The 19,312-nt window shown below is 42.3% G+C and overlaps 1 protein-coding gene across 2 annotated transcripts; it reads right to left on the bottom strand.

Moving 5' to 3' along the window:
- Positions 1-10,227: 10,227 nt before the first annotated feature.
- On the bottom strand, positions 10,228-18,202 carry TSN (translin). 2 transcript variants are annotated; one of them, NM_001075422.1, is made up of 6 exons: positions 18,005-18,167; positions 16,781-16,874; positions 15,369-15,465; positions 13,533-13,648; positions 12,823-12,902; positions 10,228-12,192 (listed from the first exon to the last, which is right to left on the bottom strand). In NM_001075422.1, the coding sequence occupies exons 1-6, from the start codon at positions 18,068-18,070 to the stop codon at positions 11,959-11,961; spliced, it is 687 nt and encodes a 228-aa protein (NP_001068890.1). In that variant the 5' UTR covers positions 18,071-18,167; the 3' UTR covers positions 10,228-11,958. The 2 variants fall into 2 exon arrangements, with proteins under 2 accessions (NP_001068890.1, XP_024856242.1); XM_025000474.2 differs by lacking the exon at positions 12,823-12,902 and having other exon boundaries at positions 18,005-18,202.
- Between the last annotated feature and the right edge of the window lie 1,110 nt (positions 18,203-19,312).

Raw genomic sequence — 19,312 nt, 5'->3', positions numbered from 1 at the left:
GGCTGCTGCTCTTCAATGGCTGCCATGGTGGAAGAAAATTCATCCTTTTAAAGTGCAAAGTTCATTGCTTTTTGGTAAATTCATAAAGTTATACAAACATCACCTCTATATAATTCTAGAACACCTCATCACCCCAAAAAAGAACCTCCATGCCCATTAACAGCCACTCCTCATTCTCTCCTCTCATTACCACGGCAACCATGAACCCACCGTCACTCAGTTCAGGTCAGTTGCTCAGTCATGTCTGACTCTTTGCGACCCCTTGGACTGCAGTACGCCAGGCTTCCCTGTCCGTCACCATCACCCAGAGCTTACTCAAACTCATGTCCTTTGAGTCAGTGATGCCATCCAACATCTCATCCTCTGTCGTCCCCTTCTCCTCCCACCTTCAATCTTTCCTAGCATCAGGGTCTTTTCCAATGAGTCAGTTCTTCACATCAGATGGCCAAAGTATTGGAGTTTCAGCTTCAGCATCAGTCCTTCCAGTGAATATTCAGGACTGATTTCCTTTAGGATGGACTGGTTTGATCTCCTTGCAGTCCAAGGGACTCTCAAGTCTTCTCCAACACCACAGTTCAAAAGCATCCATTCTTCAGCGTTCAGCTTTCTTTATGGTCCAACTCTCACATCCATACATGACTACTGAAAAACCATAGCTTTGAACAGACGGGACTTAGTTGGCAAATAAATGTCTCTGCTTTTTAATATGCTGTCTAGGTTGGTCATAGCGTTTCTTCCAAGGAGCAAGCGTCTTTTAATTTCATGGCTGCAGTCACCATCTGCACCATCTGCAGTGATTTTGGAGCCCAAGAAGATAAAAGTCTGTCACTGTTTCCATTGTTTCCCCATCTATTTTCCATGAAGAGATGGGACTGGATGCCATGATCTTCGTTTTTTGAATGTTGAGTTTTAAGCCAGCTTTTTCACTCTCACCTTTCACTTTCATCAAGAGGCTCTTCAGTTCCTCTTCACTTTCTGCCATAGGGTGGTGCCATCTGTGTATCTGAGGTTATTGATGTTTCTCCTGACAATCTTGATTCCAGCTTGTGCTTCATCCAGCCTGGCATTTTGCATGATGTACTCTGCATAAAACTTAAATAAGTAGGGTGACAATATACAGCCTTTCCCAATTTGGAACCAGTCTGTTGTTCCATATCTAGTTCTAACTGTTGCTTCTTGACCTACATACAGATTTCTCAGGAGGCAGGTAAGATGGTCTGGTATTCCCATCTCTTGAAGAATTTTCCACAGTTTGTTGTGATCTACACAGTCAAAAGCTTTGGCATAATCAATAAAGCAGAAGTAGATGTTTTTCTGGAACTCTCTTGCTTCTGTTACTAGAGTTCCCTCTACTAAATGGAATCACATAGTATGTGGTCTTTTGTGGCTGGCTTCTTTCATGTTGTATGTTTTCAAGGTTCACCTGTGCTGTAGCATGTATCTGGACTTTGTTCTCTTTTATTGCCAAATAATACTCCATTGTATGAATATAACACATTTTGTTATCCATTCATTAGTTGATGGACAGTTAGATTATTTCCACTCTTTCACTATTAAGATTAATGCTGTAGCAATCATGTATAAGCCTTTGTAGAAACACGTTTTCAACTTCTAAGTATTTACCTAGGAGTGGAATTGCCGGGTCATATGGTTAACTCTATGTTTAACACTTTAAAGAACTGCCAGACTGTTTTCCAAAGCAGCACAAGATCATTCTGAACCCTTGGTGCTGAGGTGTCAAAGCAGCAATCAGAATTCAAGACTAGACAAAAGCAGACGAGTCTGCAAGTGAATGACAACAGCGAGAACTCCTGGGAAAATCTTCGCCTTCATTTTCTGGGTCACAGTTTCCTGAAGGGTCAGAGACTGTATCACAGGATAGCATAAAAGTCAATGAGATGAATGTAAAAATACTTTCACAAAGCAGAATGTGACAAATCATTTTCTGATTTCATAGGAATATCCAACTGCAATATATTTGTTTCAATAATCCAAACTGGAATTCCAATAATTTGTATGAAAGGGATGATGTAAAATGTGCTACTGAAGAACAGACGCAGTTTAAATGTAGAACCTAAATATCTCCATGGAGTTTGGTGAGCACTGGAGACCAATTTATCTCCTGCACCTTTGTGGAAGGCACTCAGGAAAAAAAACAGACATGTTGATTAGCTAAAGGATAATACTAGGACTTCCCTGGCAGTCCAGTGATTAAGACTCCATGCTTCCACTGCAGGGGGCAAGGGCTTGATCTATGATCAGGGAACTAAAATCCCACATTCTGTATAGCATGACCAAAAACTAAATAAAGGATAATATTTCTGATCAAAGTTAATAGTAGAATCCATAATAAAGTTTGGATTTATTTTATCTCAAAGTTTTTTTAAGGCCAGTCATACATTTGGGATTTAAAAAATGTATATGCATCTCTAAGACTTTTTGTAATTATCCAATTTTCTACAATTGATTATACATTTATTTTTTTTTCATATTTCTTTTATAATCACAGTAGGAACACAAGTCAAAAAAGGGAAAAATATATAAAACATCAAAAAGCAATGGTCTGCACATTGACATATTTCTCAGAGTGTTTGCATAATCCTAGTCAGCTCTGACTGAATGCCAGGCAGTATGATCTATTCTCTCCTTCCAATGTATATAAAATATACAAGGATTAAAGGCAAAGTTCTTCTAGGGTCAGCTTAGAAAATGTTCCTGCCAGTCCTCTTCCCTTCTCTTTGTTTTCCTTTGGTGAGAGTATTTGGGAAGTATTCATTTTTCCAGACTGTTTCCAGTTGAAGGAAGGGTTGAAACCTTCCGCAATTTGAAGGTAACTTTGTTTTCAGCCACACCTCACAGTCTATGGAATCTTAGTTGCCCAACCAAGGACTGAACTCAGGCCCTGACAGCATGGTGTCCTAAGCACTGGACTGCCAGAGAAGTCCTATGAAGCCTTAAAGTTTATTGATCTTAGTTGTCTTTAACACTATGAGTTTTTGTCTTGTGTCAATTTTTTCAGTTCAGTTCAGTTCAGTTCAGTCGCTCAGTCGTGTCCGACTCTTTGCGACCCCATGAATTGCAGCATACCAGGCCTCCCTGTCCATCACCAACTCCCGGAGTTCACCCAGACTCACGTCCATCCAGTCGGTGATGCCATCCAGCCATCTCATCCTCTGTCGTCCCCTTCTCCTCCTGCCCCCAATCCCTCCCAGCATCAGAGTCTTTTCCAATGAGTCAACTCTTCGCATGAGGTGGCCAAAGTACTGGAGTTTCAGCCTTAGCATCGTTCCTTCCAAAGAAATCCCAGGGCTGATCTCCTTCAGAATGGACTGGTTGGATCTCCTTGCAGTCCAAGGGACTCTCAAGAGTCTTCTCCAACACCACAGTTCAAAAGCATCAATTCTTTGGTGCTCAGCCTTCTTCACAGTCCAACTCTCACATCCATACATGACCACTGGAAAAACCATAGCCTTGACTAGACAGACCTTTGTTGGCAAAGTGATGTCTCTGCTTTTGAATATGCTATCTAGGTTGGTCATAACTTTCCTTCCAAGGAGTAAGCGTCTTTTAATTTCATGGCTGCAGTCACCATCTGCAGTGATTTTGGAGCCCCAAAGAATAAAGTCTGACACTGTTTCCACTGTTTCCCCATCTATTTCCCATGAAGTGATGGGACCAGATGCCATGATCTTCGTTTTCTGAATGTTGAGCTTTAAGCCAACTTTTTCACTCTCCTCTTTCACTTGCATCAAGAGGCTTTTGAGTTCCTCTTCACTTTCTGCCATAAGGGTGGTGTTATCTGCATATCTGAGGTTATTGATATTTCTCCCGGCAATCTTGATTCCAGCTTGTGCTTCTTCCAGCCCAGCATTTCTTATGATGTGCTCTGCATATAAGTTAAATAAGCAGGGTGACAATATACAGCCTTGACGTACTCCTTTTCCTATTTGGAACCAGTCTGTTGTTCCATGTCCAGTTCTAACTCTTGCTTCCTGACCTGCATACAGATTTCTCAAGAGGCAGGTCAGGTGGTCTGGTATTCCCATCTCTTTCAGAATTTTCCACAGTTTATTGTGATCCACACAGTCAAAGGCTCTGGCATAGTCAAGAAAGCAGAAGTAGATGTTTTTCTGGAACTCTCTTGCTTTTTCCATGATCCATCAGATGTTGGCAATTTGATCTCTGGTTCCTCTGCCTTTTCTAAATCCAGCTTGAACATCAGGAAGTTCACGGTTCACGTATTGCTGAAGCCTGGCTTGGAGAATTTTGAGCATTACTTTACTAGCATGTGAGATGAGTGCAATTGTGTGGTAGTTTGAGCATTCTTTGGCATTGCCTTTCTTTGGGATTGGAATGAAAAGTGACCTTTTCCAGTCCTGTGGCCACTGCTGACTTTTCCAAATTTGCTGGCATATTGAGTGTAGCACTTTCACAGCATCATCTTTCAGGATTTGAAATAGCTCAACTGGAATTCCATCACCTCCACTAGCTTTGTTCATAGTGATGCTTTCTAAGGTCCACTTGACTTCACATTCCAGGATGTCTGGCTCTACGTCAGTGATCACACCATCGTGATCATGTGGGTCATGAAGATCTCTTTTGTACAGTTCTGTATATTCTTGTGTCAATTTTAGGTCTAATTAAATAGCTTTTGATTACAATAGAAAGAAAGTGAAATCGCTCAGTCATGTCTGACTCTTTGTGACCCCATGGACTGTAGCCTACCAGATCCTCCCTCCATAGGATTCTCCAGGCAAGAGTACTGGAGTGAGTTGCCATTTCCTTCTCCAGGGGATGTTCCCAACCCAGGGATTGAACTCGGGTCTCCCGCATTCCAGGCAGACGCTTTAACCTCTGAGCCACCAAGGAAGCCCAATAGAACGGCCCAAATCACTGACTGCTCCCCCAAACAACCCCTGAATGATTTAAACAATCTTGCAGTCATCCCCCAGAAAGCAAAAACAAACACCCTGGTCTCTGTATTTCTCAAAATATGAGAATGAAAAATACTCTAGCTTCACTTCGATTGTCAGGATGAGCAGAAAGTTCATCCTTGGAAGGTTTGACAACAGGAACGAGGCAGAGGAGGCTGAAGGAGTCTTTACTGACTCCTGAACAGAGCTGGCTGGCCAGTCTAGCTGGCATGTCTAGATGGTGAGGCCAGCCTTCTGTCACCAAAACACACAGCTGAAATGGATGAATGCAGGACTCTAGCCAGAGCAGATGGCTGCAGGTAAATGTTAATTAACATTAAATGACACCAGATCATGAAGGGGCAGGGTAAATTAGGAGGAGAAATGACCAAGAAGGGACTTCCCTGGCAGTTCAGTACTTAGGACTCTGCGCTTCCACTGCAGGGGGTGAAGCTTCCATCCCTAGTTGAGGAACTAAGATACTGCAACCCATGTGGTATGGCCAAAAAAGAAATGTGACAAAGGAAGTAACTAACATGCCCAACTTTCTTGTCTGGGGATTCTACTTATTTTCAGTTTCGTTTCCCTTCAGTCAAAATCTTTAAAGTCTTTATAAAGGATTTCCATGGCAATAGGAAGAAGCAATATATGTACGTCATATTTCTGTTGGACCCTGTTCCTGCCTGGATAGCCCCGAACCAGAGGGAGTAACACAGGCCATCCTCTCTATGCTGTCAACCACACACTGGCTCCTTAGGACAGTTCCGAGTGCAGACCTCCCCAGTGCTCTCCCACACCTCTCCCCCTTTCCAAGTGAAAAGTGTGAATGCGTTAGTTCCTCAGTTGTATCCGACTCTTTGCACCCATGGATTACGGCTTGCCAGGCTTCTCTGTCCATGGGATTCTCCAGGCAAGAATACTGGAGTGGGTATCCATTCCCTTTTCCTGGGGACCTTCTTGACTCAGGGATCAAACCCAGGTCTCCTGCATCACAGGCAGATTCTTTACTGTCTAAGCCACCAGAGAAGCCTCCTTCCAGACAGAAGAGGATTCAAACGTCTACTGTATCTACAGGGCCCTAAATTCTAAGCCAAAAAGTACAGCCCCCTGTGCAATCAGTCCACATCATAATCAACTCAACACTTGCAAAAGTGAGCTTCACATCTTCCCCCAGAAGCTACCTCCAAGATTCCCATGTTTGTTCTTCTAGCAGCTCAGGAAGTTTTGACTCCTTTCACCTCCTCTTCCCTTGCCTTAGTCCATTCAGGATGTGGTAACAAAAATAGCATAGGCTGAGTGGCTTAAACAGAAATTGACATCTGGCAGTTCTGGAGGCCAGGAAGTCCAAGGTCAAGGTGCCGGCAGCTTCAGTGTCTGGTGAGGGTCTGATTCCTGGTTCATAGCCAGTTGTCTTCTGGCTGTGTCCTTACATAACAGAGGGTGAAAGGCTCTTGGGGTCCCTTTTACAAGGGCACTAGTAACACTCATGAGGGCTCCACCCTCATGACCTAATCACCTCCCACCAGCCCACCGTCAAATACAGTTAAGTTCCCTACATACAAACCTTCAAATTGTGAACTTTGAAAGATTTCAAACTGCATTCACACATCCAATCATGTAAGTTAGTTGTGTCTGCTGTGCGTTGTCACATGCCATCAGGTAGATGTGTTTTTATGTACTTTATAGTACTGTACTGATAGAGTACAGTGGTGCAGTATCTTTATTTCAAGCCCAGAATCTGTGCCAACAACATCAGGCATGAGTGAAATTGCAGCTCGTTCTCCGTCTCCTACTGCTGACTATCCGTCAGCTCTACCATCTCCCAATTCCTCTCCCTCCTCCAGTCGGTAACTCTTCTGGCCTGTTTACTCAATGCCAGCCCCTGTATGCCAGCTGTTGTACTTTTCAAGAACTGTACTGTAAGATTAAAATTTTTTTTTATTTTTTATGTATTTGTGTGAAAAATGATTATAAAGCTATTACAGTTCAGTACTACATAGCTGACTGTGTTGGTTGGGTACCCAGACTAACTTTGCTGGACTTACAAACGTGCTCTCAGAACAGAAACCATTCGTATGTAGGGGACTTACTGTATCAATCAACTGAGGATTAGGATTCTGCATATGAATTTGAGGGGAGACATAAAGCATCCGGTCCACAGCATCTATCTGCCGGTAGCTCCAATCAGCAGTAAGTTTACTTTTTTTTTTTTTTTAATACTTTTTAAAATTTATTTTTTACTGTCTTCGTTGCTGCAAGGGCTTTTCTCTAGGCATGGCGAGCAGAGGTTGCTCTCTAGTTGCAGTGCACAGGATTACTTTGGTGGCTTCTCCTGTTGCTGAGCACAGGATCTAGGACACATGGGCTTCAACAGATGCACATGCAGGCTCAGTGGTTTTGGCTCCCAGGCTCTAGAGCTCAGGCTCCGTAGTTGAGGCACACAGGCTTAGCTGCTCTGAGGCATGTGGGATCTTCCTGGATCAGAGATCGAACAACAGTCTCCTGCACTGGCAGGCAGACTTTACCACTGAGCCACCTAGGAAGCCCCAGAATATCCACACTATTCAGGAATAAAAAGGAACAAACTACTAACATGAAGTGAAAAGACATGAGGGACCATATACTCTACCATCCCACTTATAATAAGATATCCAGAACAGGCAAATTTATAAAGAAAGAAATTAGACCAGTGGCTGCCTGGGGCTGAGAATGGGAACAGGGATATCTTGGGAAGATAAAAATGTTCTAAAACTGATTTATGACCATCTTTGCACTGTCTGGTAAATCAAATCATTGAATAGTTCACTTATGAGTCCATTTTACATGTGAAATGTATTTTAATAAAGCTGTCAAAATTTTTTAATTAGACACTCAGTTGAATATTCATCTTACTTGTTAATGTATTTTCTAGCCACCCTTTCCCCTGAAATAGACCCTAATCTTGAGGGCAAGACCAAATCTCCCACATATTACATGAAATTTTAATACAAATTACATATAATCCAAAGCTATACACATACTGCGTTCACAACGATTTGTGGATATGACTTTGCTTTGTCAGGCTATCGGGTGACTGTAACCATCAAGAGCATCAAGGAAGAGAGGGTGCGTGAGGATGGACTGGCAGAATAACTGCATTTGAATCCCAGCTCCTCTAGATGTGAACTCAGGGAACTGCCCGCTGTGAGCCCAATCTCCAGGTCTGAAGTAGGAAAAGGGTTTCCCAGGTAGTGCTAGTGGTAAAGAACCCATCTGGCAGTGCAGGAGATGCAAAAGATGCGGGTTCAGTCCCTGGGTGGGGAAGATCCCTTGGAGGAGGACATGGCAATCCACTCCAGTATTCTTGCCTAGAGAATCCCCTGGACAGAGAGGCCTGATGGGCTACAGTCCATAGGATCACAAAGAGTCAGACACAACTGAAGCAACTTAGCACACGTGCATGCAAATGGGGGGAAATGTGGTAGTAACCTCATAAGGTTGATGAGAGGATGAAATGAGATGATCTGAATAAAACTTTTAGCATGCTGCTTGGAACATGTTACAGCTCACTGAATCTTGATTTAAAACACAAAAGCCCAATCACAAACACACACACACCAGAGGAATCTCTTCACACAGGAAACACCTTCAACAACAGGGGACGACTACAGATGACCCACCCTCGTCCGTCACCCACCAGGCAGCAAGTGGCCTTGTGTCATCTCTTCTCCCTTCCAAGCCCAGTGAAATGCATGTGTGACCAGAAATACTACTCTTAATCATCTAACAAGAGGAGCTGAACAGCACCTACAGTTTTCATCATTTAGTTTGTCTGCCTCTCCACCCTCTATCCTACAAAGGTGGGATTCCACTTCCTGGCCCCCTTGGCATGAACAGGGTCACAGTTCTAACCAGTGAATGAGAGAAAATGACATGTCACTTCCAAACCGGAGCACGTGTTTGGACAAGACTCTCCCGAAGTAACTAGCAAAAGGTCCAGTTGGCAGCTGCTGTCAGTGAGCTACGTGAGGACAGCATGGAGTGGGTCCCCCGCTAACCTGTGACAGACGAGGAGCCTGAGTGGGAAATACACGTGCTCTGTAGTGCTCTGCATCACCCAGCCTCGCCTAAGTCACAAGGCTCATGGACTCGTGGTGCCTACAGAGCAGCCAATTGAGATGTTCAGGACTCTGGGTGTGAGGGAAATGGGAGAGCGCTTTGGGGAACCCAAGCACATTGTGTCATAGATAAATCAGGGGGGCTGGAGGATGAGTGGAGCTTAGGAAAGTCACAAGCCCGACAAAGTCACAAGGCGCTCAGGCTGTGAAAATGTACATTTTTAATCTCTCACCTAAAAAACCTAAGATACTTTACTCCCCTAGCTTCTGTGATGAGCCACTCTCCCTGTTCTGTCACCCTCTCTGACCACTTTATCTTCCCGTGGGCTCCACTTCCTCTGCCTCCCTGTCCCCTCCCCTTGCTGGTAACCAGGGCTCTGTCCTCAGCTCCACATGCCCTCTTAATGCTTATTACAATGAATACTAAGAAAATAAATTATTTCAGGCTCAGGGAAAAATCTTACTTGGTGTGAGGCATGATAGTGATGCTCTACCTGGGACAAACAGTGTAGTCTAGACCAAGAAAGAAGAAAGTTGAAGAAAGTTGTAACTTCTGAGTGCACAATCATGAAACAGTGCAAAAAGAGCCATATCCGAATCATCTCTTTAGCCAAGTGAAGGTCTCAAAACACAGCCAAAGGAGCTTTTGTTCTTTATTACATTCCCCTAAGCATCACTCATTGTTTAAAGCAGGGCAAATCCTGTCAAGTATTTATGGAGCTCTTTTCTTCTCCTTATAAATAAATAAATCTGTAAAGAAAGCATCCACTAATCTCTGTTTTCTCTAACCTGCTTGATTTTCTAAAGTTAAAAAAAGCAATCCTGGTGTCCTGAAACCACAGCCAAGGCTTCTCAACATTTTCAGTTAAAATACCTGTTATTTCCCAACCAGGGGAGAGCACACCACCATTACCTATACTTACAGCACACAGCTCAGTGCTGTTGACTTCTAACTATCACAGGGTAGTGTGTGCTCATTGCCCTGGTCTTCTTCAGCCGCAAAAATATTCAGAACTTGGGACTTCCACAGTAGTCCTGTGGCTAAGACTACATACTTCCAACTCAGGGGGTGTGGGTTCTATCCCTGGTCAGGGAACCGGGCTCCTATATGCCAAATGGCATGCAAAAAAATTTTAAAAGAAAAAAACACTCAGAACTTACTGTCCACATAGAAGAGTTCTCATGGCAACACACTAAGTGACAAAAAGACCAAAAAATAAAAGAAACTGTTTTTATTGCTTTACAACAAGCCAGCAACAGACACAACACAATAATCACACATAACACTTGACATCCCCAAATGGTGTACAAAACCAGAACATGCTCCTCCACTTAAAATCTATTTGTGAAAACTGAAATCCAAAACTTCTCCCAAGAACTTTACTATTCTCAAGCAGAATCAATACTTAAAGAAGCAAAGAAAACTAGTATCAAACTTACTGCATATGTCTGATCACATAATTCAGAACCTTTTACTCTCAATCCAGGCAGTGCTATTACTGCACATTTTAGATGGCCATCCTAGGTACTTTAAGACTCCAACAACTTTCTTCTTTCCACAAATTCTTTGCAGAAAGAGCTGTCAAGAAAATTGTTCTAAAACCCAACAATGCACAGCAATTTATGCCTCATTTCTACTTTTTTCCTCATAATGGAAAATTTGGCCGTCCTTAACTCAGCCTGATAACAACTCCAATGCCCATGCCGAAAATCCTACTTACAAACAGGAAACCTAAACTCATATTAGGCATGAGAGGGTGACACTTCTAAGTAGTTCCTATTATTCTGGACACACTGGCACCTTCCTTTCAATGAGCTCCAAGATACTGTGGTTTAAGTCATCATAATTCAACAGCAAGTTACATGGCAAGTACTACCTGAAAATGGGGGATGGGGAGGGTGCGGGTTGCAGGGGATGGGCGCTGTGCCAGTAAGATATATGTGACTTGCCCAAAACTGGAATAATTAACAACCTGAGAGGATTGTTTATTCTTAAAAATATGACCACGTCAGCTACTTTTTGCCTTTTAATTCAAGGTTTTCTCTTTCTTCCAGACAAAGCACAGCATTCTTCTCTCAGAATATCACCTGTCAGGGTGTTGAGAATTAATTGACTGAGAGGCTGCACACTCCCAGACCTACAGGTCTACCTGGCCATTAGGTAAGAGGTTTCACACTCAGAAATATATGAAATGTTTAAGATGCATGTGGAGAAGATGTTTAATTCTGCAACATCAGAATGTTAAGGCAACATCAGAAAATGGGTGTTTTAGAACCCTACCCCTACTCCCCACCTGGTAAACATAGCCAGATGATGCTACTCAATCCTTATTACCAAACTGTCCAAAATAACCTGTTGAACTTGTCTTTGAAGTTTAATCTCTGATATTTTGATGGCAGTGAGATAGAACCCTGGGACTATACTTGCCTTGCAAAAAAATTCAACACCTGATTTACTCACAAGGCTTAAAATAAGGAAGGAAAATATAAAATAAGTTGTCCTTCACTTGGCAACCATCCGTTTAATTATCTGTTTTTACACTGTATCCAGGCCACACCTGGATATGGATGGCTAATGTGGAAATAGAAAACACAAGGATCACTCCTGGAAGAATCACAAACAAGACAATGAAGTTCTCAATCAGCACATCGACAGCATCAGGGTAAGCAAGAAAAGAACTTTACCAAGAGATCAACATGTACGTTTTCTGACAAAACTGAAGTATACTGAGTTACAGAGCAAATTCACTGAAAACAACAAAGAAAAACCTGTCTTTGTAAAGGCTATTCTGTCACCCCCTAAAAAGTGTTTCAACTCTGATACACCACACAACCGGTTAAGAAAATGAAGCGCGGTGTTTAGCGACGGGACATTCTAACTATCATGGGAGGCGCTGGGCTGGGCCTGGTGGGCACCACTGGAGTTAGCAGGGCTGGGGGGGAGCCCCCTACTTCTCCACGCAGGCTGCTGCCGTCTCCTTGTTGAAACCCCGGATGGAGAGGTCGTAGACTACCTCCTCCACTTTCTTCACGTCATACTTCAGGCCATCGTAGCGCTTCCTCAGGGAATCGTTTTTGAGGTTGAGGAGGCGGAAGCCGGAGTCCAGCTCGTTGATGAAGGTGGAGATGTGCAGGGGCCGGGAGTAGTCTCCGGCAGTCACACTGTTGACAGACAACCTCGACTGTGGGACAGAAGAGGAACGTCACAGCAGGGCTCTTCCTCCAAGTCACAGCCACGAGGCCGGTGCGCCACATGACTTGTCCACACTATCCCTCATAATTACAGTTTTGACAACTGCTCGGTATTACTTACTTACTTAAAACTTAAGAAATCATTCCCCTTTTGATGGAGTTTCTGTGGTCTCCCGACTTCTCATAAATAGGGTTAGAGTAAATTCCTTTATAACAGCTTTCTTCTGCTTTTGATTTATTTTTATAGGACAATTTCTTGGAGTGGAATTAAGGGGTAAAAGACAATAACAACTAGTAAAAGTTCTATAGTTAATTGTTCCCCAAAACAACTATATAAAGGAACAGTTACCAGGAATATATACTGTGCCACTGCTCTGAAAGGAAGAAGTTGTTCTCATCTTTTTAAATCGCATAATATCAAGTGTGCAAGGCCACCTCATTGTCTGAATTGCCATCCCAGCAAAACATTAACACACACAGTACGCAGTCAATGACTACCCTGTGACCGACAGATGGCTTAGAAAAGAATGGGACATCTGAATTTTTGTACCCATTTAAAAAAACTGACAATGATGTGGAAAGATCAAAAAGAGCAAATGGCAAATCACTAAGCTTCTTACCAGTTCACTAGCGAGAATGAGAACTCCTGAGAGATAATCTTCCACATCCAAGTGAAATCCCTTCTCCCGATCAGGCTCAACTGAAAAATGTGACACGGTAAAGACAGGGTCATGATGGAAACGTAACTTACACCTAAAATTTTTTTTAAATACACACACATATACACAAGTACAATTTCTCTCAAAGTAAAAATAGGAGTCTTTCAAAACTATCTTTTAAATGTAGACATATCCTTGGTAACAGACCTCACTGTGGAATCTTTGAGCTCTCAAGCAAAGTTCAGTCTTTCATTTCGTTTTTCTTAAAGTAATACCACCAAGAATAGTATCCTGTTATGCATGAGAATAGCTTTTAGAAGGTATGCGTTGAAACATTTAAGAAGTCACGGGATCTACACCTGACTTCCAAACAGTTCAAACATGCCCCCAACACACAGTGAGGAGACTACACAGACAGGGCAAAACGTGAACAAGCAGAGGATCTCAGTGGGAGTAAGCAGGTGTTCACTTTCAACTTTTCTGTAGACTTAAAATTTTTAAAAACTAAAAGAAACACCCAAGTACACAGAGCAAGCCCCTACATATTTTTAGTTTTCATCTGTCCAAGAAACCAGTTTTCCACTTAGTTCTCATTTGTTTCCATAAACAGAAAGCCCCTCCCACCAAAAATTAAACCGATCATGTGGATGGACACGACTGAGGACACTCACTGCCTAGGATCTCTGTAACCGCTTCTCGGGTCACTAGGGTTTCGGACTCCAAGTACACAACAAACGCTGCCAAGAAGACCAAGCGCTGCAGCACAAACCTCCAGTGCTCGTGAAACCTGCAGTGAGTGCAAGGGACCAGGTGTTAGAAAAGATAGGCACAGGACAATCACAGCCAAACACATGAGGCACGGGACCCTTTTTCAAATAAAACCTTATGTGAAACTCCAAAATATAAAATGTGTTAAGAACAATACAACATTTAAGTATTATATATAGATGGATTTAGTGTACATTTTGCCAGTCCAAATTTATAACAATTATTTATTATAATTTTAATATATAAGAAGCACAGTCCAATTCTGATGAATGCAAAAATTTACAACCAAATGTTATAGACAAGAGCAACTGTGCTTTAGAAGTTTAATCGGTGAACAATGATACTGCTCTGAGAAAAATAAATGCTGGCAAATGCAAATTGATGAGAACTGCAACGTACATCAGCCTCAGCATCTCAGTCCTACACTCTGAACTGAATGCAGGGTATCAAGAAACTCCAAAAAAAAAAGAAAAAGAAACTCCAGCTTCACACACATGAGAAAGAACTACCGTCACTAAACAGGTGACCTTAAAACGTTGGGAATACAGTAGTTAAAGTGAGCGAGGAGACTGAAAAAGAAAAAAGAAATTTTATAACCCCTTGATGTTTATGCTATGCCTCCTGATTTTCAAATGTGGCAACAAATTCAAAAACATCTTTCAACACAACCTAGGTCAAACCAAACATTTTGAGGGCCAAATCAGCCAGAGGGCAGCCTGTATGTGAACGCCAAACTCCATGCTCTCTAAAGACCCTGCCAATTCTACTGTTCTATTCTCTAAGCGCCCACTATTAACCTTACAGCAGGGGTCAGCAAACCTTTTCTAAGACTGAGACTTTCTGGGTCACATTCAGTCTCTGTCACACTCTTATTTCTTTTTTTTTTCCTTAGGTAACTCTTTAAAATATAAATATATTTATACAAAATATAAAAGGTCACGGTAGTTTGCCAGCCCCTCCCTATCTTTCAACAATCTTGTGAGGTTACACTACCCACTCCCCACATACCTGTCTTAAGTATTTCTTGCCCTAACGTATCCTAAAAGAACATTGTCTCTAGTGAGAAAGCAAGTCTAAATAGAAAGTTTAGGTTCCTATTTACCATATTTCATCAATACTCAGTTTTTCCCAGTTTAACACCTGTGAAATCAGGAAGTATTAAACAATCTAAAACCTGTGAAATCAGGAAGTATTAAAGTATTAAACAAACATGTTTCATAATTATGAATAATAACAATCTTTTCCCTAATAATACAAAACATAACATTGTTTCTTAAAATTAATAGTGTTGTAGATTTAATAAAATAATGGCATAAAATATTAGCTGCATATGTTACTTGGCAGCAAAATTCAATATTCAGTTTATACATATACACTGCCACTTAATTCCATAATCTTAATAGCATAGATTCGGCCCATCCAACTTTACAAGTAACTTCAATAAACTAAAAAAATATTCTCCATTTTGACCTTCACATAATACATATTTTATTTTTATTACTTTCTCATTGCAAAAATTACATGTTCCTTAAGAAAATTATGAAAGTAAAAGGGAGAAAAAGAAAGTCAGCAATTTTGTCACCATTAAAATACTACCACTATTAACAGTTCCTTTTCCTCTCTGTTGTTTCTTCTAAGTAGGATTGTCACCTAAATCTAAGCAATCATTTAGTCCACATAAATTTTTCTCTTGCCTTCTTTTACTTAATGTTATACAAGATGCTACTTGTCTTACAAACCTGTAATACTGTTCAGCAGGAAACTTGGTCTTCAAAGACGTTAGATGTGTTTTTACTGTACCAAAATGTTCTCGAGCTTTCAAACACCTTTTTGGAACTGATCACAAAAAGATAGTCAAATGAAGTAATGAAAGACTTACCAAATTTCAAACACAGTTCTTGCTTAACAATCTATGCAGTCTACCTGGAAATAAATCAATTTTTTTAAATCTCATGAGCAAATGTAGAGCATGCATCTCTGCTATCAACCTGGCTCTCAAACTTTCATATCTAGTTTTCCTACTGAAAAATAAACAACAAAAAATTGCTAAAAGGGGGTATGTCAGGAAACACACTGGCAAACTGTTTTAAATTAACTAATCTTTAAGCTGCCTTTCCTAGTCAGTCGCCAAAGGATGCCTAAAATTGGATTTTGAAGGCTCCTATATTTGGTCAAGGACTTCCCTGGTGGCTCAGATGGTAAAGCATCTGCCTACAATGCGGGAGACCCAGGTTCAATCCCTGGGTTTGGGAAGATCTCCTGGAGAAGGAAATGGCACCCCACTCCAGTATTCTTGCCTGGAAAATCCCATAGACGGAGGAGCCTGGTAGGCTACAGTCCATGGTCTCGCAAAGAGTTGGACACGACTGAGCGACTTCACTTAGCACTTATATTTGGTCAAAAAGCAGCTTTAGGACTTCTTTGCAAGTTCAGTGGTTAACACTCCATGCTTCCACTGCAGGGTGCAAGGATTCAATCCCTGTTTGGGGAACTAAGATTCCACATGTCACACGATGTGATCAAAAATTTTAAAAAAAAGTTTTAACAGCTTTATTCTCAATCAGGCTGACCAACTCCCTATCTCTCACAAAAATGACTTGCCCCTGACACCTGTTAGCTACATTATGAAATAATTCTTAATCTGAAAACACATTTCACTTCTTTTAACTGTGTTATCTTTTACAATAGAGATTCCATTTCTAAACTTCTTATACTCTATCTCCATTCAAGAGACTGACTGTAAACACTGTGACAACATTTTACACTGGCCATTTTATTATCTAAAAGTACATACTAAATCACATTTAATGACTGAAAGATTGGTGTTAAGAAAAAGCCAAATAAAAGTTGCTATATACACAAGAGAACTATGGAACTACCACAATTATCATCAGAACTACACCACTAGAGAAAACATTCCTAATCCAACCTATGTGAAAGCATAAAATCAACAAAAATACAGAGAATTCCATAAACCTATAAAATGATCAACTCACTTATTTCTCCAATTTTTACTCACCATAAAAACATGAGGAACAATTTTCATAGTTAAACCTTACAGATTTGATATGTCTTCTGATTGTAAATTAACTCTTTAGATGAAAGACTGACAGAGTGGATAAAACCTTCCAAATCAAAACAAAGAACTTACTGTCCTGAAACCCAGCACCCTGATGGACCCCTTGAAGTAGAGTTAAAATCTCTCGAGCTGTTTGTTCTAAACTCTGTACAACTTTTCGGATTTCCTAGAAAGAATCAGATCAAAATATCAAATAAATTCAACATAAGTATTATATTATCATAGCCTCAAACCAAACATACTAGATAGTATATTTGATCTATGACACCTTCACATACATTTTAAACACTATCAACCTTTACAATGACACAAATGGTGCACAAGACTTATTCAGAACTGAATTCTGACTTTTCTACCTTCTCTATGAGATCTTCAGGAAGTCATTAAAACACATGAGATTCCTCATACAGATTTCAAACGGTAATAGCCACCCACTCGCCCCAAATATCCCATTGGAACACTGAAGGAGATGAGGTATCCAGACATAAACCAAAAAGAGAAAAACGTCCAGACACAACACAGGACTGAGTATTTTTCATTCATTCATTTTACAAATATTCACTGAGCACTTGTATGACTAGGGAACCAAGCAAATGGTCCCTTCTTTCCTGCAGTTGCGTCAAGCGGGAGGCATTTAAAAAGTAACAACCGCACAAATTAATGCGCTACTATAAGTAAACATAACAGGAAAAAGATCCTTTTGATTGTGAGGTCAAGAAGATGACCAGAAAAAAAGAGTGGAAAAGAAACGCATTCCAGGAAAAGCAAGCAGTGCTTGCAAAAGTCCCGAGGCAGGACGCTATTTGGGGAACTGGAAGAATAAAAGGGAGGTAGCGTGACCATAGCATACAACAGAAGGAGTAAAATGAGACTGAAGAGACCCGTGGGCCACAGTTGGATCTGGATTTTTATCCTACGTGGAATGAGAAGCCATAGTAGAGTTTTAAAGAGAAATGGTCACACGTGCTTTTAAGACACCAATAACCCACACAAGAAACACGTGTTGTCTGAGTCCCACGCGCTGAGGGTGCGACATAAAAATGAATTAAAAATGAGAAAAACTGACACCCAAATAAGGTAGGTGATGCTGAAGAGCCGAGCCCTGAACACAGGGAACCAGGACCTGGCAGCAGAATCGGGGGCGGGAGCAAAGAGGTGCCCTAAGCCAAACGAGAAGGGTAGGAACCACCCCCGGAGGCTTCCCCACCGCTCGAATCAGAGCGACGGAGGAGGGCCGGGCGTCGCGGCCCAGCTAGGCAAAGAGAGGGGAAGGGATATGGGGAGACGGGGGCTCGCCTCTCGGATGTCCTGCTCGGCAGCCAAAAAGCCCTGCAGCTCCACGAAGATCTCGCTCACAGACATGGCGCCGGCCGCACGACCGTCAGCCAGGGCTGCGAGGGTGGCCGGCACAGTGCGTTCCGGAGACAACCTGCGCCTTCAGTTGCAACGTCCCGCCGCCACCGCCGCTGCCGCTGAGTCCACCGGGCCCTACACAGAGGCTGTCGCTGGGGTCCTCCCAGGCCCGCGGCGCCCAGGAAGCCGGGCTGTCCGCCGCGATGCCTGAGACGCTGGCCGGAAGGCAAAGCATGATGGGCGGGGCTCTTCGACAGGCATCGCTGGAAACAACCCGGGAGGGGTCCTCGGCGCACGTGGGCCTAAGAGAGGTGGGGACTTGGGCTAAGAAGTGTGGAACCATCCTGCTGTTAGCTAGTCGTTTCCTCCGTCAGTGTCATGCTATGTGTTTGGTCCCAGGAGCTGTGCACGATACCAAAACCTGAGGTCTCTTATATGAAATCATGTTAAGTTCAGTCGCTCAGTCGTGTCCGACTGTTTGCGACCCCGTGGACTGCAGCACATCAGGCTTCCTTATACATCACCAACTGCCGGAGCTTGCTCAGACGCCCTGTCCAGCCAGTCGGTAGTGCCATCCGACCATCATCCTCTCTCTTCCCCTTCTCCTCCTGCCTTCAATAAGGGTCTTTTCCCATTAAGTCAGTTCTTCGCATCAGGTGGCCAAAGTATTGGAGTTTCTGCTTCAGCATGAATTCTTCCAGTCAATATTCAGGACTCATTTTCTTTAAGATTGACTGATTGGATCTCCTTGCAGTCCAAGGGACTCTCAAGAGTCTTCTCCAACACCACAGTTCAAAAACTTAAATTCTTCAGCGCTCAGATTTCTGTATGGTCCAACTTTCACATCCATTCATGACTACTGGAAAAAACAGCTTTGACTAGATGGACCTTTGTTGGCAAAGTAATGTCTCAGCTTTTCAATATGCTGTCTAGGTTGGTCATAGCTTTTCTTCCAAGGAACAAGCATCTTTTAATTTCATGGCTGCAGTCACCATCTGCAGTGATTTTTGGAGCCCAAGAAAATAAAGTCTGTCACTCTTTCCATTGTTTCCCCTATTTGCCATGATGTAATGGGACCAGGTGCCATGATCTTTTTTTGAATGTTGAGTTTAAGCCAGCTTTTTCACTCCTCTTTCACTGTCATCAAGAGGCTCTTCAGTTCCTCTTCACTTTCTGCCATAAGGGTGGTGTCATCTGCTGTATCTGAGGTTACTGCTGCTGCTGCTGCTGCTAAGTCACTTCAGTCGTATC

Source organism: Bos taurus, chromosome 2 (genome assembly GCF_002263795.3).
Source record: "Bos taurus isolate L1 Dominette 01449 registration number 42190680 breed Hereford chromosome 2, ARS-UCD2.0, whole genome shotgun sequence".
Classification (NCBI taxonomy): domain Eukaryota; kingdom Metazoa; phylum Chordata; class Mammalia; order Artiodactyla; family Bovidae; genus Bos; species Bos taurus.
Note: the sequence above shows the minus strand (reverse complement) of the source record. Positions and strands in the feature narration are given on the sequence as shown.